Below are 16196 nucleotides of genomic sequence, written 5' to 3'. Positions count from 1 at the left end.
ACAAACGCAGAGTCCATGGCAGGGTTCCATTCTCTCTACGCAGTCCTTTCATGATTGCCAATTGTCATTTAAAACAGCACCAGAACATGGGGCTCGACCAGGCAGGTGATCTCATTGAGGATGATCTAATTGGGGTAATTTGCTTCACTTTAATCAGTCCATTTAAACACCAGTTGTGTGCTTGAGAAAACATTTTATTTTGCATCCGATATCATCACCTTCATCATTGAGACTGTGTGTCTCGACGAAAAGAAGGAAAAGCAAATATGAGGCCTTTTGAAAACACAATTCCAGCACACGCTCCCATTACCTCTCTCCCCGTTCCTGAGACAAGTAGAAGGACACAGTCAGGCATCACTCCCCATTGAGTCTAACGAGACATTGTGGGCCCACGTGTGGACCTGTGTAGATGCTGTCTTTGTTGCAGTCCCCTGCAGTCTGCTGAGAGAAATCAGACTCCATAGCACGGTCGATGGAGTGTGTTTAACGAGACAGACGAGGAAGGATGGATGCAGCTGTGGATGAAACCACTTCTGGGCATTAACGGTTGAGGTTTTTGTTAAAGGACAGCCACTGAGCACTGCTCGGTTGAGTTATCCGGGTGCTATTGTGCTTTTTCTTTCGTGGCCATTTCCACAGATGAACATGATCAAAACGAATCAATTCAGTTCCCTCCAGTCAAAAGCCATCAAAACTGTCATTCAGACAACCTCTTGTTTAGAATGGAGTTGACAGGCGGGAAGCCCACTTTTTCAGAAAGGTAACATGGTATAATAACTTTGTCAGCCCATGGCCAGTCCTTTGCTAAGTTTCTTCCTATTTCGTGCGGGGGAGGAATTGCGCCCAGAACTGAGAATGTGACGAGAGATGTGCCACTCCAAAATGTGACAAGACTCAATTATGCCACCATTGTCAACCCACAATGAGCTGTCATAATGGCATTGTATGCTGGATGAATAGAGCTGCATAATGGCATCAGGGTGTGAGTTTAACAATGACCTCCTCTTGCTTAAGACTGGTACTTAATTAAAAAGGAATGTTATTTTCAACTTCAGTGTTCTCAGCCCTGCAAACTTACACGCACACACTCGCGCGCACACACGTACACAAACACACTGTTTTTTTGTTTTTGGGATTCGTGTAAATAAGTTGTGTTGACTGATTCCTCACTTTCAAACCGTTCCGAGTCATTCCATGGGGGTACTGCCATGTCTAAAAAGCAAATTAGAAACGTTTATCATATTGACCTACTGTACTGTGTGTTTTCTCTTCTTTTGCCTCATATACGAAATATGCACATAGCCTATGTCAGGAAAAACACAAATCAGATCAGCATCAGGCAACAGTACATTGCAGTTACAGAGTATTCATTATTATGTGTTTTGCCATGTTGTACTTTTCTTATTATATGTTTCCGTCTCTTAAATGTCTATTATTGTATTTTATAAGTGGATGCAGTAAGTCAAATACATTTCCCTCTTAGGTATAATAAAGAATATTTTACTTGACTCATTTGTATTTAGATGAGCTGTATTTCATAAGCAGTGTGCAAATGTCAACTAGATTGCCTTATTCATCTTAATATGTACATCATCAAGAACCACTTACTCAAGCATTGTGCAACAGTTGTATATCCTCCATGGCTGAAAAGCACATCTTGGTACACAAACTTTGGTGGCTAAATGAACTGCATCATAACCACGTATGGAATTCAAATGAGAGCAGTATCATTCTATGGTATGGGACTTGGAAACTTGATGAATACATCACTTGCATTATAAAAACACACAGCTAAATGAACTGTAGAGATACTATTAGTTATACTAATGCAGTATGGTAGCTTCCCTCAGACAGACTCATTATGACTTATATTTAACACAAGCAGTGTACTCCCACCCGTGGACGACTCTTTCAAAAGGCAATGCAGCCCTGACTTTGTCCAGACTCATGATGTGTCCTATGGCCCCTACACCTTCTCTCTGGGTGATGTCCCCTCCATCCCTGTCCTTATTTATATAACCAGTGACTTGACAGTATCCACAGTCATACACAGCACCGTGACAACAACAGCCAGGGATGATATTACCCACTGAATAATGACAGTACACTTTGGTAGCAATCATTATGTTACATCTTAAATCATATTCGTGTGTGATACAGTCAGGCAGATTAGACTGGGGATTAGCCTACAGGTTACCTGTAGCCTGCATACCAATGGGGTTATGATGGGGCGACACGGGGGGGGGGGGGGGGGGGGGGGGCAGCCTCCAGAGGGGACCCGGGGAAGGAATCTAATATGCGTCCCATAATGAAAGCTCTCAGAGGGAATCCGTGCACTGCTTAGCGGGCTTTGTGGAGCACATTCAATCATAAACACATTGCATGCTGCACATGGAGGGATTTCGAAGACCCGCCGCTGCCCCAGGGAGAAATGAGAAAGGGATGAACAGGTAGAAAAAGACAAGGCTAGGGGCAAAAGAGACAACAACTTTCAATACGTTTTTTTCTAGTTTTGTTTATACAGTACTTTATACTTCATTTCATAGACTAATGATAACATCAGCTGTGGTTATCAGATGTGCTGCTCATATACGAGTTATTGTAAGAAGTCTGATAGTGGACTACAGTTATGTTGTGGACTATTCAGAGGACAAAATGAAATGATGTGAACATTTTCTCTTTCTTGGTAAGCCAATACAGAGGGAATAAACATGGAGACGTGCTGTTTTCAGAAGTGTCACTGTGTCACGGTTGCCTTGTTTTTATCAGCAAATGTAGATTCAAATTGATTTCAGAAAACAAAAAAAAACAAAAACAAAAGGAATAATAGGAATTCTGTGCCGTCCAGGGGATCTTAAAAGATTTATGTTGTGTCAAATTGAGCTTTCACCTCCCTTTCAGGAGTCGATCATTGCATCTAAAACCATTAAAGATCATTTATATTCAACTGTGGCTGTCATCCTTCATATCAGGTAAAAATCCATACACTTTGTCACATGGCGAGCATGTAAGAGAGAAGCGAGGCATTGACGGATCGTTTCGATCACACTCTATTACCATCTTAAGGCAAATGATTTGACTTTGCATGGGCAAAGGCTCAAAAATGCAGATCTCGCCATCTTATGTTATTGGATTTCCAATAATAATGCCATAAAATGTCATCTTAAGGAAAAGGGCTGCATCTATCATACACAATGCAGATGTCAAATATAATGACACTTTATTATATGTTCTCCTGTGTGATTCTCTGAGAGTGTGTGCGTGTGCGTGTGCGTGTGTGTGTGTGTGTGTGTGTGTGTGTGTGTGTGTGTGTGTGGGGCTTATCCAGAGGGGCTATGGGCTGTAGCCCAGGGACAGGCTAGAGGAGGACTATGCTGTCTGGCTACAGTCTGGTGCTCTCCTGGCCCCCTCCTGTTCTGTGCTGACCCTGAGGGGTCTAATGGAAGGCTGAGAGAGCTGCTGAAGAAGATGTCACATAATGACAGGAAGGAACTGTCTTAAGAGCTTCTTTATGCAGAACAAAGACTTGACATTTGAATGTCATTCAGGCGCTTTAATATTATTTGACTCTATGCTTCCACCGTTTCTTGTAGTAGTTTTAACAGAAGTGCTGCGTCCATTATGCAAGGGTTAGACTACAGAGTACCAATTTCAAACCAATTCACGGCTAACACCAATTCACCCTTAACAATGCAAATGCACACAACACACACCCACACAAACACACACACATGAAATCCAACACATAATGATGTAGCAAGAGACATCGTTAAATATTGTATTGATCTTTATTCATATTAAATTAAAAATATATTTTTGACAGATTCATGTAACAAAACTGCGGGAAAAGTATTTAAATGCTGTAGCCTTGGGAATGGTCAAATCTCCAGTGGATGTTGACAACATACTGTAAATCAAGAGATGGAAGAAGTGCTGTCATCCAGGGACCCCAGTCAAGAACCAGTGGCCTTGCAGCTCTACCTGATGTCCTAGGACGAGCCATTCTACAATCAGAGACGCCCAATCATTCAGTTATGAAATCTGTAAACCAACAACTGTCTCTATAGCAACAGGCTGACGCTGTATAGAAATCAAATCAATATTTCAGCCAAAAAGCCTGTTGAATTTACCCAACATCATTAGACAGCAGGGGTCCAGGGTCTTGACATGAGTCTGGGTACACCAGTCAATTATCCAATCCAATAATGTGCGGTGACCGAAGCCTGGCATGGCTGCCCAAGAACAATGACTGGTTGGGCTTGGCAAAACTGAGGATGTCTGTGGGTATACACATCCAAGGCAGAGAGTGGATCCTCAGAATACAACAAAATACATACAGATTATGAATGCCGGTTAGAGTATGTAATGTGAGTGAGAGAGATATACAGTAGATATGGGATAGAGGAGTACTCATCAATATTGCAACAATGCCTCAGTCTCTCCAAAGGATGTATTCTGTACAAAATCTAAAAATGGCTAGAGGAGAGTATTTAGAGACGACTGAGAGAAATAAGGAACACCGAAAAAGAAGAAAAGAGCACCTCTAGTGTGAGCAAGAGCAGAGGTTCAAAACACAAAGTCCACCAACACATTCACAAGGAAAACAGCGGAGAACTAGAAAACCTGCAAGCTTCTTCAAATAAAAAAAGAATCACTGTTCAAATTACATATATATACACAAAAAAAACAAAAACTAAACCGATAGTACACAATAATATTAAACAAAAAGCTGTAATATGCCAGGGAAAAAGAGAAGCAAATTCATCACTGCAGCCCAAAGAGCTTAATTCCCTCTATTTACAAATGCACCTAGCCTTTTCTTCCATTATTTATAAAAATATTATTCACATTTTCTCGGTTGATGAACAGTAGTAAAATCATAAGGAACAACCATTTAGAATGCCTGTTTCATAAAAAGAAATTCCCTCTGGCTTAATAGTTAGTGTTACCATCACATCACTATGTAAACTGTGCTTACTCTACAACTGTCTTTTCCAGTAAGTTTGACACAATAAAACCAGTATAAATTGAGTTGTAATGAATGTTACAAAACTAGTACAGCTTTTATAATATCATATTGACATGGTTATTGTTGATTAAGCAGTATGTATCGTCACTGAAACCATAAGCTTTGTGTCAAGTTGCTGAGATTTCATGACTTAACTGAAGGATCTGAGTCGCACACATCTATTTAAGTCCAGTCTCACACATCTATTTAAGTCCAGTCTCACACATCTATTTATTGACCCCATGTTCAAGCAAGGATGACTGTATACAGTATATCAATACTGTACCTTAATAGGTGCAAAGGTTGACCTCAGAAAGGAATATTGTGTGAAATATGTAATAACAGGAATATACTGTAGTCCATAGGTATTTACTCAAAGTTGTGGACCCAGGAGTAAAGATACAATAGGGTGAAAAAAGCCTTCACCACATGCCTGTGCCACGTCTCACAGCATCAGTCAGGGAACAACAATCTGTAGCCATTATGAAACCTCAAGGACGATGAGTAAGAAACAATGCAATGAATACGCCATTTACGATACGTGAACACCTGCTTTGATTATGCCCCAAAACATAAAGTAGGAATATCAAATAAATATGACCAGAGTTCTGATTAAATGAGTGTCAAGAGGGACTATTTGTGCTCCGTTTGTACCTATGCGAATTTGCTAAAGCAACAATTGAGTAAATCATGAAAGTAAAAAACAAGGACATTATCCAAATATATTGTATCCCATTAATCTATGGCTCACGCCCCTATCATAACCTGGTGCTTCTTCAAAATAATAATTTTGGTCTTGTTCAAGTTGCTCCTCATTTAGCTGCTTTTGTTCATTTTAAATACACTCCACTCTAGCTCTGCAACAGTGTTTGCTACATACATTTCTTCAGTCACCTTTGAGATGAGAAGGAAACTCAACTGGCTTGGCCTGCCAGCAATACTGCATCTCAGGCAACCTATTGTAACAGTGACGCATTGATCTTGTAACATTTCTGGAATGCTAATATCTCGGCTCTTAACCTGCTTGGGATTACAACCTATTGCCTGTCTTACAGTATCTTTCCCCCCAGTGTTGAGTGGGATGTTGGGTGACATGATTTCCCCGCAGAACAGCCGGAGCCTTCGTGGACAAGGAAATACATCAACATTCTGAAAGCTAAACTCCCCTTGTGCTGCTAGCTGTTCCAGAGCCAGGTTTTTTTATCCCGCGGTAGATTGGCTTTACTTTACCAGAGCAATCCATTATGAAGCCTTTCACAAACACTCCACGGCCCCTGTGCCTGGACTCACAGACATTCAACACCTCTGTGCCCAAACTCACAGTACAGTAAGGAGTGAGGGAATATCGACCACAAACTCTCAAACTAGAATATTTCCTTACACTTCCATTGCACTTACAAGGAGAATACATACAGTAAGTGTAAGTACAAACTAGTTCAAAACAAAAATACTATTACTATCCCCTCCAAAATGAGATCAAACAGTACCTTGAGGTCTGGCACATTCTGTCCGAGGAATAGGGCAACGTACATACCAGTGATAACCTCAGGTAACCTGAGATGGCTACGCCAGCTATGTGAACAGGCCTAATATTCCTGTGTGCCTGTAGCGTTGCCTGCTAGCACTCAGCTCTGTAGTGCCTCAGCTGGAGCTCAATTGGCAGATCATTATTTTTCATAAAGGAGAAGAGTTGGAGATAAACACTGCGTCAGAGAAACATCTGTTTGGCTCCTTTCTAAACCACCCTGCCTCTCTAAAACTCCCAGACCATATTTTCAATAGAGCCACGGAGTTGTACAGTGCTTATAGAATGGTACTAATGCCAGTGATGACACAGAACAGGCATCGACTCTTCCACAGTCACTGTTAGTCTCCATTATATCATAGTCCACCATCTGGGGGCAGGCCTTCATTATGCAAACACACAGAGAAATGACAAACAGAAATCATAATCCAGCGACCATTAACAGTAAGTAAGGCTCCCTCCCTCCCTCGCTGCAATGTGATAAAGCATCATGAAGATGAATGGAACACTGAGCTTCCTTTTGGGTGGTGGGAATAACAGTGAAGTCGTTTGGCTGTGCCAGAGCATTAAGTGCTATCAAATCAACTCAAAAGGCCCAAATCATACAATAGCTCTCAGATGACAGCATTCCCCTTTAGCAGCGAAACGTAGCATCTGGCAGTATTTTACGAGACACATGGAGCTGGCCTTCCATCGATTATGGTGTCTACCTGTATTATCTCAATTATTGTCAAACATGAATACAAAAAATGTTCAATGTGATCATTCACTGTGTATACTTCACGAAAATGTTCTTGAGGAGAAAACCTCTCCGAATGTTTTGGTACAGTTTCACGCTCCATTATGAGTTCAAACTGCAGGGAAAGGATGTTACGGGGAGGGATTCTGGCGGAGCCAAAGTCTCGGTCTAGGGCCAGTTTGGTTTGAAGTTCTGTTTTTGTTCTTGTGGTCTTCAGGGCATGACGTGGTATAATTACAGCGTGTGATCAGTCCTCATCTGGTGCCGTCCACAGTTTCCCCTCCAACTCTCTCATTCCACAGAGCGTATCTCCCCATTATGCCAGTCTGGTTGCTGTGTAATTAGCTTATTTTCAGCTTGATAAGCACTCACAATGCCAGCAGGGCCTTGGTGGTAGGTGGTAGCGCCCCCTCATGGTGACTTATCCTGCTGACTGATGTTGCCCGACTCAGGACCGAACCAGGTTCTCAGACACAGGATCCTCTCTTCCATGTGCTCAGACCCGCTATCTCCACCGACAGTCTATTACGTTCATTTCGGACGCCATCCCCATTAGCAATCTTGTCTGCTACGGTCTTTGTCATCAGCTCTGATGGAAGGATGAAACAGGCTCTGCCAGGTTTTTCAGTAGAAACTGATATTGTGACATTGTTTCTTATATATATTCTACGATATTATCGATCCAGTGCTTTTCTATGGCAGAAGGCTTGGGTTACATCATGGTTGTCGTCCTCTCCTGAGAGATAAGCCTATTCCCTGTTAAATCCTGCACCGTGACAGTTTGATATATTTCACAACGTTCCATGTCGGGTATACCAGCCGTACATATACCATTGTGACATTTACTTGCATGGTGACTTTGTCTCTTCATTCCAGTGCACAGCTTGCTGTTATCTCTACTGCTTTGTGCTCAAGGTCAATGGAGCTCCTATTCCAAAACATAATTCAGACACCGGTAACGTTATCTGTGTGTGTGTGTGTGTGTGTGTGTGTGTGTGTGTGTGTGCGTGCGTGTGCGTGTGCGTGTGCGTGTGCGTGTGTGCGTGTGTGCCTGTATATAGAATGAGTATAGGGTTATTGAGGTGTCAAGGTTGAGAGCATGTATTCCTCACAATTTTGAATGAATTTGATGTTATAGCTAGCTGATATGAGCTGTATAATAAAAGTATGAATTTCATTACATGTGTAGAGGGTTGAATCATGTAAACATCAGAGAAGAAAAGTGAAGAGGAATGCACTCTATAAATTATGTGACAGATGGCTATATCGCTAGGCATGACTGGAGGTTGGCAGACAGTCACGGAACAGCAGTGTTAATGTATGTGCACCCATATGAACCTGTTTTACTGTACACAACCTGCTCTTCTGAAACGACTGTATGCTTGGGTTGCTTCAGTATGCATTTACAATGACACTATGTTGCACTCCGAGACCTGTATGGTGTCTGAAGCGAGAGTGACTGTTCTCCAACACAGCTTAATCAAAGCTCTGAGGGAACATTTCTGTATGTACTGTAGTCAAATGCTTAGAGTTTTTGTGGCCTGAATAGTGTTCTTCACAACAGTAAATGATTTACTTGTTCCACACATTCAGGGAGTGTTCCTCTCAGGACACGTCTTTCTTCATGTTGTTCTGTATCGTTGTTGTTGCTGCTGTTGTGGTTTTTGAAGCAAGAGGCAGGATGTAAGGAGAGAGAGAGAGAGAGACAAGGAGAGGTGGGGAGGGTTACGAGTGACACGTGACGCTGGCAATGTGTGTGTGTGTGTGTGTGTGGGGGGGGGGGGTCTCTCAGCAGTATAATAGTGTTGTAATCCAGTTGAGAGGAGACAGACAGACAGACAGCGACGTGTCCGGTGCTGGTGTAGGGAACCAGGGTCGATAAATACTGTGTGGCTGAGAGGAATGTCCATAGCATACACATCCCCTCCTCCTCCCCCTCCTCTCCCCTTCCCTCCGTTCCTACGTCGCTACACCACAGTGTTCCTCTGCCTGTAGGGGGGGGGCGGCAGTACAGTGCCGGGCTTCAGGGCAAACTCTGACAGGTACTCCTGGTTCTCGGCCACGGCAGGCCGGATGCGTCCGTTCTGCCGGTAGAAGAAGCGAGTGCTGCAGTCCTGCAGGTATTCAGGGTTCTGCAGGGTGGCCTTGGGAGGAAGACTGTGCTGCCAGTACTCGGGATTGTCAAAGGTCTTCTTGGCCTTCTTGTCCGCCATGGTGGTGCCTGTCAGGCCTGGGTGGAGGGTGTGCCCAGGGTGGAGAGTGTGGCCAGGGTGAGCAAGGTGTAGGGGGAGCCCTAGGTGGGAGCCACCAGTGATACCCGGAGGTGCCACGTACGCGGGCTGGCCAGGCGGGTGGGTGTGGCCCGATGAGGGGTTCCCTGTCAGGGCTGTCGATTGGCCAGCGGTAGGGCCTGAGGCGGAGGCTGTGTTATGTGTCCCAGGGGCAGGCACGCCGTTCTTCTTCATGTACTCCTGGGTGCTCTCCCCCGCGTTGTGGAAGGTGTTGAGGTAGAGGGGCTCGTTCACATACTCGTCCTCTACCCTGGGCTGTCCGTTGGGGGCGGTGTGGTAACCCGAGCTGTCCAGTGTGTGGGCGTCCCCGTTCCTGCGGCGCGTGGCGAAGGGGTTCTCCTCCACCGGGTTAAGAGAGTCTGAGAGAGAGAGAGAGAGAGGGAGAGGGAGAGAGAGAAAGAGAGAGAGAGAGAGAGAGAGAGAGAGAGAGAGAGAGAGAGAGAGAGAGAGAGAGAGAGAGAGAGGGAGAGAGAGAAAGAGAGAGAGAGAGAGAGACAAGAGGAAGGTGAGAAACTTTCATAAGAAGTGAGGCTTTAGAGAAGCCAAAGGTGTCTTGACAGGATCCAAGAGATCTCTCCACTTCCTTGAATGATGTTATACTATGAAGTCCATGAGCTGTGTAGTAACAGTGTAATTACTCTTGTTACAACATTGAACTGACACAGTATGTTTTTTCTTTTACATACAGTAGTCAGAACTATCCCATCCCATATTTCACTATAACAACTTTACAACTCATCAACACACACACACACACACCCCTTAGTCCTACTGCCTATCCTTTGGACATTTACAAGTAACCAAATATGCCCCCTTTCGACTGTAAAATCACTGTGTTGTACTTGAGCTTTCTTGTTTTTAACTTTGCACTAGTCTATATTATAGTTTTGTAGAACACTGTCAATGTTGTTTATATGTATGTAAATAGTGTGACATTTCAGTCCATGACTGCAAAGCACCAATACAACTACTACTACTACTAGTTACTGCTTTGTAATTACACATTAATCAAACACATACATTTTGTTGTAATTACAGAAGTGGAGGAATGACTGTTCTTGGTGTACCTGAGTTTTCCCTCATGGCCGTCATGTATCCGTCCTGGTCTGTGTCTCCTCTGGCCCCGCGCTCTCCCAGCAGAACGGTGGGGTCTGCACTGTAGCGTTGTCCGTTACTGTCCTCCCCTACACCTAGACCTAGTCCTAGCCCTGGTCCTGGTCCTGGGCCTGGGCGTGACGAGACCTGCTTCCTCAGGGTCCCATTACAGCGTGAATCCTCAAAGGCCTCCAGCGCGGTGCTCTGCCCTGCAGACTGGTCCTGTGGCACGCAGCCTGCCATGGCAGACACTGACACCACCCTCGGGATGGTAGCCATCATGTCCTCCAAGCCAAAACTACTGTCCTGGTACACAAACTGGTTCTGCAGAGACACAGAGGACAGAGGTTTAATGACACCGCTGTGCTGTACTGTGCTATGATATATATTATGTGTGGTCTTCCTGATTTCTGCTACTTGTGTTTTACGTGTGAGTGAGACGTCTTTAGGTGTGTGTTTTTATTCCAAGATGTGTGGTTGTTATAATGATGTACTATCATCGGCATCTGCTAACAAGGGCACATTTAGTTAATAACTTCAGCGCTGAGTGAAATGCTGTGAAACACAATGAAAAGACAAGCATGTGTATGTTTACTGTCTAAACAAGGGTTAGACAAGCCGCCTCCCAGAGTCCCAGTGAACATGCGGTGTGTTCAAGCCTGATGAAACAGGGAGACAGGGTAACAGAGCAATGAAGCATGGCCAATTGTGCTGTGTGTGTAACGTAGGTTAAAGCTAAAGAACGGCATTTCATTTCCACTGGGGTGAAGGGGGACTTAGCCTCCACACCAACCCCCAGGTCCCCTCCTGTGGATGAATAGACCCTACCAGACAGTCATATACCTCCCCCATGCAGCCAGGGTCTGCAGGTGTGCTGTCAGCAGTCCCTGAGGAGACTCCCCCACTCATAGCTGTGTCCCCTCCACCCTCTAACTAGATGGAATCATACTCCCACTGCCTCTCACTGCTCTGCTCTGCCCTCCCCCCCTCTCTCCCTCCCTCATACCCCCTGTCAGAACTCAAATACTACCTACTTGTGGATTCTTGACTTGTTGTTTGGTTTCTGCAGCTCTTGCTTTTCAGGGTCTCTCTCTCTGTCTCTGTCTCTCTCTCTCTCTCTCTCTCTCTCTGTCTCTCTCTCTCTCTCTCTCTCTCTCTCTGTCTCTCTCTCTCTCTCTCTCTCTCTCTGTGTCTCTCTCTCTCTCTCTGTCTCTCTCTGTCTCTCTCTCTGTGTCTCTCTCTCTCTCTGTCTCTCTCTCTCTCTCTCTCTCTCTCTCTCTGTGTCTCTCTCTCTCTCTCTCTCTCTCTCTCTCTCTCTCTGTCTCTCTCTCTCTCTCTCCCCCTCTACTATCTCTCTCCTCCTTCTCTCCCTTTGCGTGTGCTCAATGTATGCTCTGTATGTGACTTGGCAGAGGAGATGAGGCAGGGATGAGTGGCAACCATTTTGGCAACAGCATCTCTGTCTGCCATACAGTATCTGTGGCAGTATGTTTGATAGACTAGTATGCTTTCCCTGTTCCACTGGGTAAATACAATGTTTCATAATGATTTATGAACATAACGAAAGAGAGTAATTAGATACATTAAAACATAATTAACAGTCAAATAACACTAAGATAATACAGTATGGTTGAGTAGATACAAAATATTTCACTTTTTATGTTCATATCAGTTACCAAATTCATGAATTAAAAAAAAATAGGGGGATCTGGATTAAAAATATAATGCTAATGCATTTTATTTGGGGAGGTTTCCTTTTCTCAAAGCCTAATTTGTATTCCGAGGGCTTCCCAGCTAGCCACTTTCAGACCAAAACAAACCGGAAGTTTGCATAAAAGATGTCTCACGTGACTGGAGGACTGATTGTGTGATGAAGTGAACCCAGACTTAGAGCTTTGTATACCAACCTCCCCGAGACCAGAGAGAGCTAAGACTCCCTCTAACACAGACAATAATCTCTAATCCAAAATGGAAGTGAAAGACTGCCCATTTTCTACTAATAAAGTGCTCTATGTGGTCCCTTACTTCTGATACCTAATGTAGATTCCAGTAGCCTACTCAACTATTAGTTTAACTAGGCCTATATTTTGGTGTAGCTAAACTAATTAAAATGTTAGTTTTAACCAAAATAAAACCAAAATATACTATAGGAATTATTCTAGACACCCGTGGCGGCTCTAATAGTAGGCGAGATAGGCACGGCTGTCCTGGTGTTATCCTTCAAATGTCCCAATATTTATTAGAGTAGTCATTTACAGTTTCTGTCAAACGGACTAGTCATCTTTCAGTAACTGACTGTTCTGTGTAGTAGTTTGATGATGTAGCAGCTTTAGGTGTAGTTCAACTTCTTCCCTTGTAATGTAATTGGTCATTTAGTTAAATAGATTTTCAGAGTAGCTTCCCAAACCCTTCATATAAGGACATCCAAGGCAAGGAGATCTCAGCGATATAGAGACTCACAATTGACCATAAATCTAAATGAGAGAATGGAATCAAATCAAAGCTAAATAAGCATCTATACTTTATTGTGTGCTCTACAGAGTCATGTTTCATTCAGCAAAAACAGTTGTCCTGCTGTTAGATACTGAGAAGTGGAAACCAATTTCAGAGCAAGGCTATGAATTCCAACTCAGCTTCTCAGTATGACTTTTTGCCTTTGTCTGAGGTTGAATGAGACCAGGTTTGAACATGTCTGAGGTATTCTACAGAGAAAAGGGAGGTGAATGATTGATGATGATATTTTTAGTAATTTACTTTAGTTTCTATAATAAGCTGAAATTAAGTCAACTGAAAAAGCGGAGGGATAAAACACCCCATAGTGAATAAACACACAAACATAATTTATGGAGGGCCTTACCCTGTTGGAGTCCATGCGTGTCCTGGGGGTGTATGCCAGAGGGGGGATATTGAAGCCATGGGGCACCAGGTACTCCTCTGCATCCATCAGGTCCTCCAGCTCCTCCTCATCCAACAGGCTCTGGAAGAACTTACTGTCGTTGGGGCTGGGCAGCTTCATACGGTCATCCCCCTGAGAGAGAGAGAGAGAGAGAGAGAGAGAGAGAGAGAGAGAGAGACCCATACACAGAGAGAGAGACAGAGAGAGAGAGAGAGAGACTCTAATACAAATGCCAGAGTAATGCTTTTAAACTTTGGAGTTGGAGTGGAGGGAGTTAACCTACCTGGATGACCAGGTAGCGCTGGGGGTCGCGGGCCATCCTACAGAACTCTGCAGCCAGCTCCTTGAACTTGGGTCTGCTGTCTGCATCAATCATCCAACCTGGAAGGGACGAGAGCTTTAGAAATCTGACCAGAGAGGGAAGAGACAAGGGGAGGCTTGGCTTTCCTTACAGACCTTCATCCTTTACTCATGCTGAGGTACTCATGTGATGTGATTTTCATAAGCATCCAATTTCCTCTAGCCAAGTCTGTGAAAATCATTCATTTGTCAGAAAACCCCCACAAACACACTGTCTTATCACCTGCACAGCCATATGCATGAGTGTGATAGTCTGCCAAGGTCCACAGACACGTAATGGCCACCATGCCAAATCAATCACGTGTGTACTCTCCCCTAGCATGCTCTATCTTGGCACCAGCTGATCTCCTGTGGCACGGCACATGGATACACGTGCACACACCCCCACAACACAAGCACTGATTGCACCCCTTACATGATGAAATCTACCAATAAGAGAGAGGAGTGTGCAAATGTGACTTTAGGGTGAGGTCAGGACGCCATATTGTTATAAGGAATGGAAACAAGAGAGAAAGAGAAAGAGAGAGAGTGAGAGAGCGAGAGAGAGAAAGAGAGAGAGAGAGAGAGAGAGAGAGAGAGAGAGAGAGAGAGAGAGAGAGACAGACAGACAGACAGACAGACATGGAGGACGTGGTGACCTTTCCGCTAATCCTTTCCTGGCCGTCTGTCTCAATGTGAGAGGAAGTTGGCACGTGTACAGGGGTGTTGGCCACAAGAACATGTAGAAAAGTGACACAGAGGGCCAGAGGCTGTCATTCAGAGAGAGGGGACACGGCCAGGAAACACCAGGGTACGGCTGGCACTGTGTCACTCTGCCAGGGCACTCCGGGCAGGGCCAGCGGGGGCATGGTGCCACCTGTGACCCTGCCCTACTGCAGGGCAGTGGTGTCATACCAGCAGCATGGGTGGGACACGGCTTCACTCCTACAGGGGCTTTCCACACTTAAGTGTTCTGTCACTCCCAATAATAATAATAATAATAATAATAATAATAATAATAATAATAACTTTATTTGTATAGTGTATGTACAGTAGCACACAATATTATTTACAGCTTGCTTTGAAACAAACCACCTTTACTACAGATACTGGTCAATTGAAAATCTGTGTGTGTGTGTGTGTGTGTGTGTGTGTGTGTGTGTGTGTGTTAAATACTTACATTTGACCATGACCATGTAAACGTCTATGGTGCAAATGGGAGGCTGAGGCAGACGCTCGCCCTTCTCCAAGAGGTCTGGGATATCTCTAGTAGGAATCCCGTCATAGGGTTTCCCTCCAAAGGTCATCAGCTCCCAAATGGTCACTCCTGAGAGATGAGAGCAGAGGATAGCAGAGGGGGAGTGGAGAGCAGAGGAGAGCCAAAGACGAGAATAGAGGAGAAGAAGATATCAGAGGGCCAGCTAAGCCAACACTCATTCTGAAGTATCGCTTCCCAACGTTTTGAATGAAATCTATGAATGGACTAGACCAAGTAACAGAACGTATGTTACAAGGGAGAGTATAAAGACAATGGAGAGCATCAGGGAATCAAACAGGGCAAGAGCGATTCTTTGGTTTTACTTTTAACCCTAACCCTAGCCCTTTTTCTGAGACAAGTATTACTAATGATACAATATAAATTATATAATATATGCCATATGCTTTTATCCAAAGCGACTTATATTGCAGTGAGTGCATACATTTTTCATTATGGTCCCAGTAGGAATCGAACGCACAAAAGAGTAACATCAATTAACACATTCTAACTATGTTAAAGGTTTTGTTTTCTCAGAGACCTTCAAGGCTAAGGCTAGATCTTGAGGGATAGTTTCTGCTTACCATAGCTCCAAACATCACTCTGGTGGGTGAACTTTCTGTAGTGAATACACTCCAAGGCCATCCATTTTATGGGCATCTGTGGGTAGAGAAACATTTTCATACTGTTTGGGACTGCATAAACCGAATAGAATACACGATTGAACCCGAATCGTTTGTTAGCATGTGTCCTTCTTTCTTTAACATATCTTGTTAACTTTGCGGCAGTTACATACATATTACTGTAACTGTAACTATGCAAAACTAGATCATTGTATGACTGAAGATGAACATCATTTCTCCACTCTGATCTTCACCTAAACTGTGTTTGTATCTAGGTGCTTGTATGAAAATATGTAAAACACGTTTTAGTCTGGAAAAGCTACAGTGCCGTGTTGGAAATCAATTATTAGCAAACATTTTTAAAAGAGGTTCATTACACTCACTCCTGCATGCCAAAGTGTACAACATCCATCAACAATGTATTT

At 43.8% G+C, this 16196-nt stretch overlaps 1 protein-coding gene across 1 annotated transcript in view; it reads right to left on the bottom strand.

Moving 5' to 3' along the window:
• Positions 1–9239: 9239 nt before the first annotated feature.
• The window catches only part of erbb4b (erb-b2 receptor tyrosine kinase 4b), a gene marked incomplete at both ends in the record, with an annotated part of 209701 nt that continues 202744 nt past the window's right edge, over positions 9240–16196 (bottom strand). The window contains 6 exons of the mRNA XM_080535447.1: positions 9240–9922; positions 10631–10982; positions 13516–13686; positions 13838–13935; positions 15074–15220; positions 15733–15808. Of these exons, the coding sequence (XP_080391573.1) occupies positions 9240–9922; positions 10631–10982; positions 13516–13686; positions 13838–13935; positions 15074–15220; positions 15733–15808 (1527 nt within the window). The remainder of the gene's footprint in view (positions 9923–10630; positions 10983–13515; positions 13687–13837; positions 13936–15073; positions 15221–15732; positions 15809–16196) is intronic.

This window comes from Nansenia antarctica, assembly GCF_963989245.1.
Source record: "Nansenia antarctica genome assembly, chromosome: 7".
NCBI classification, from domain to species: Eukaryota; Metazoa; Chordata; class Actinopteri; order Argentiniformes; family Microstomatidae; genus Nansenia; species Nansenia antarctica.
This window is presented reverse-complemented; position numbering and strand designations above follow the sequence as displayed.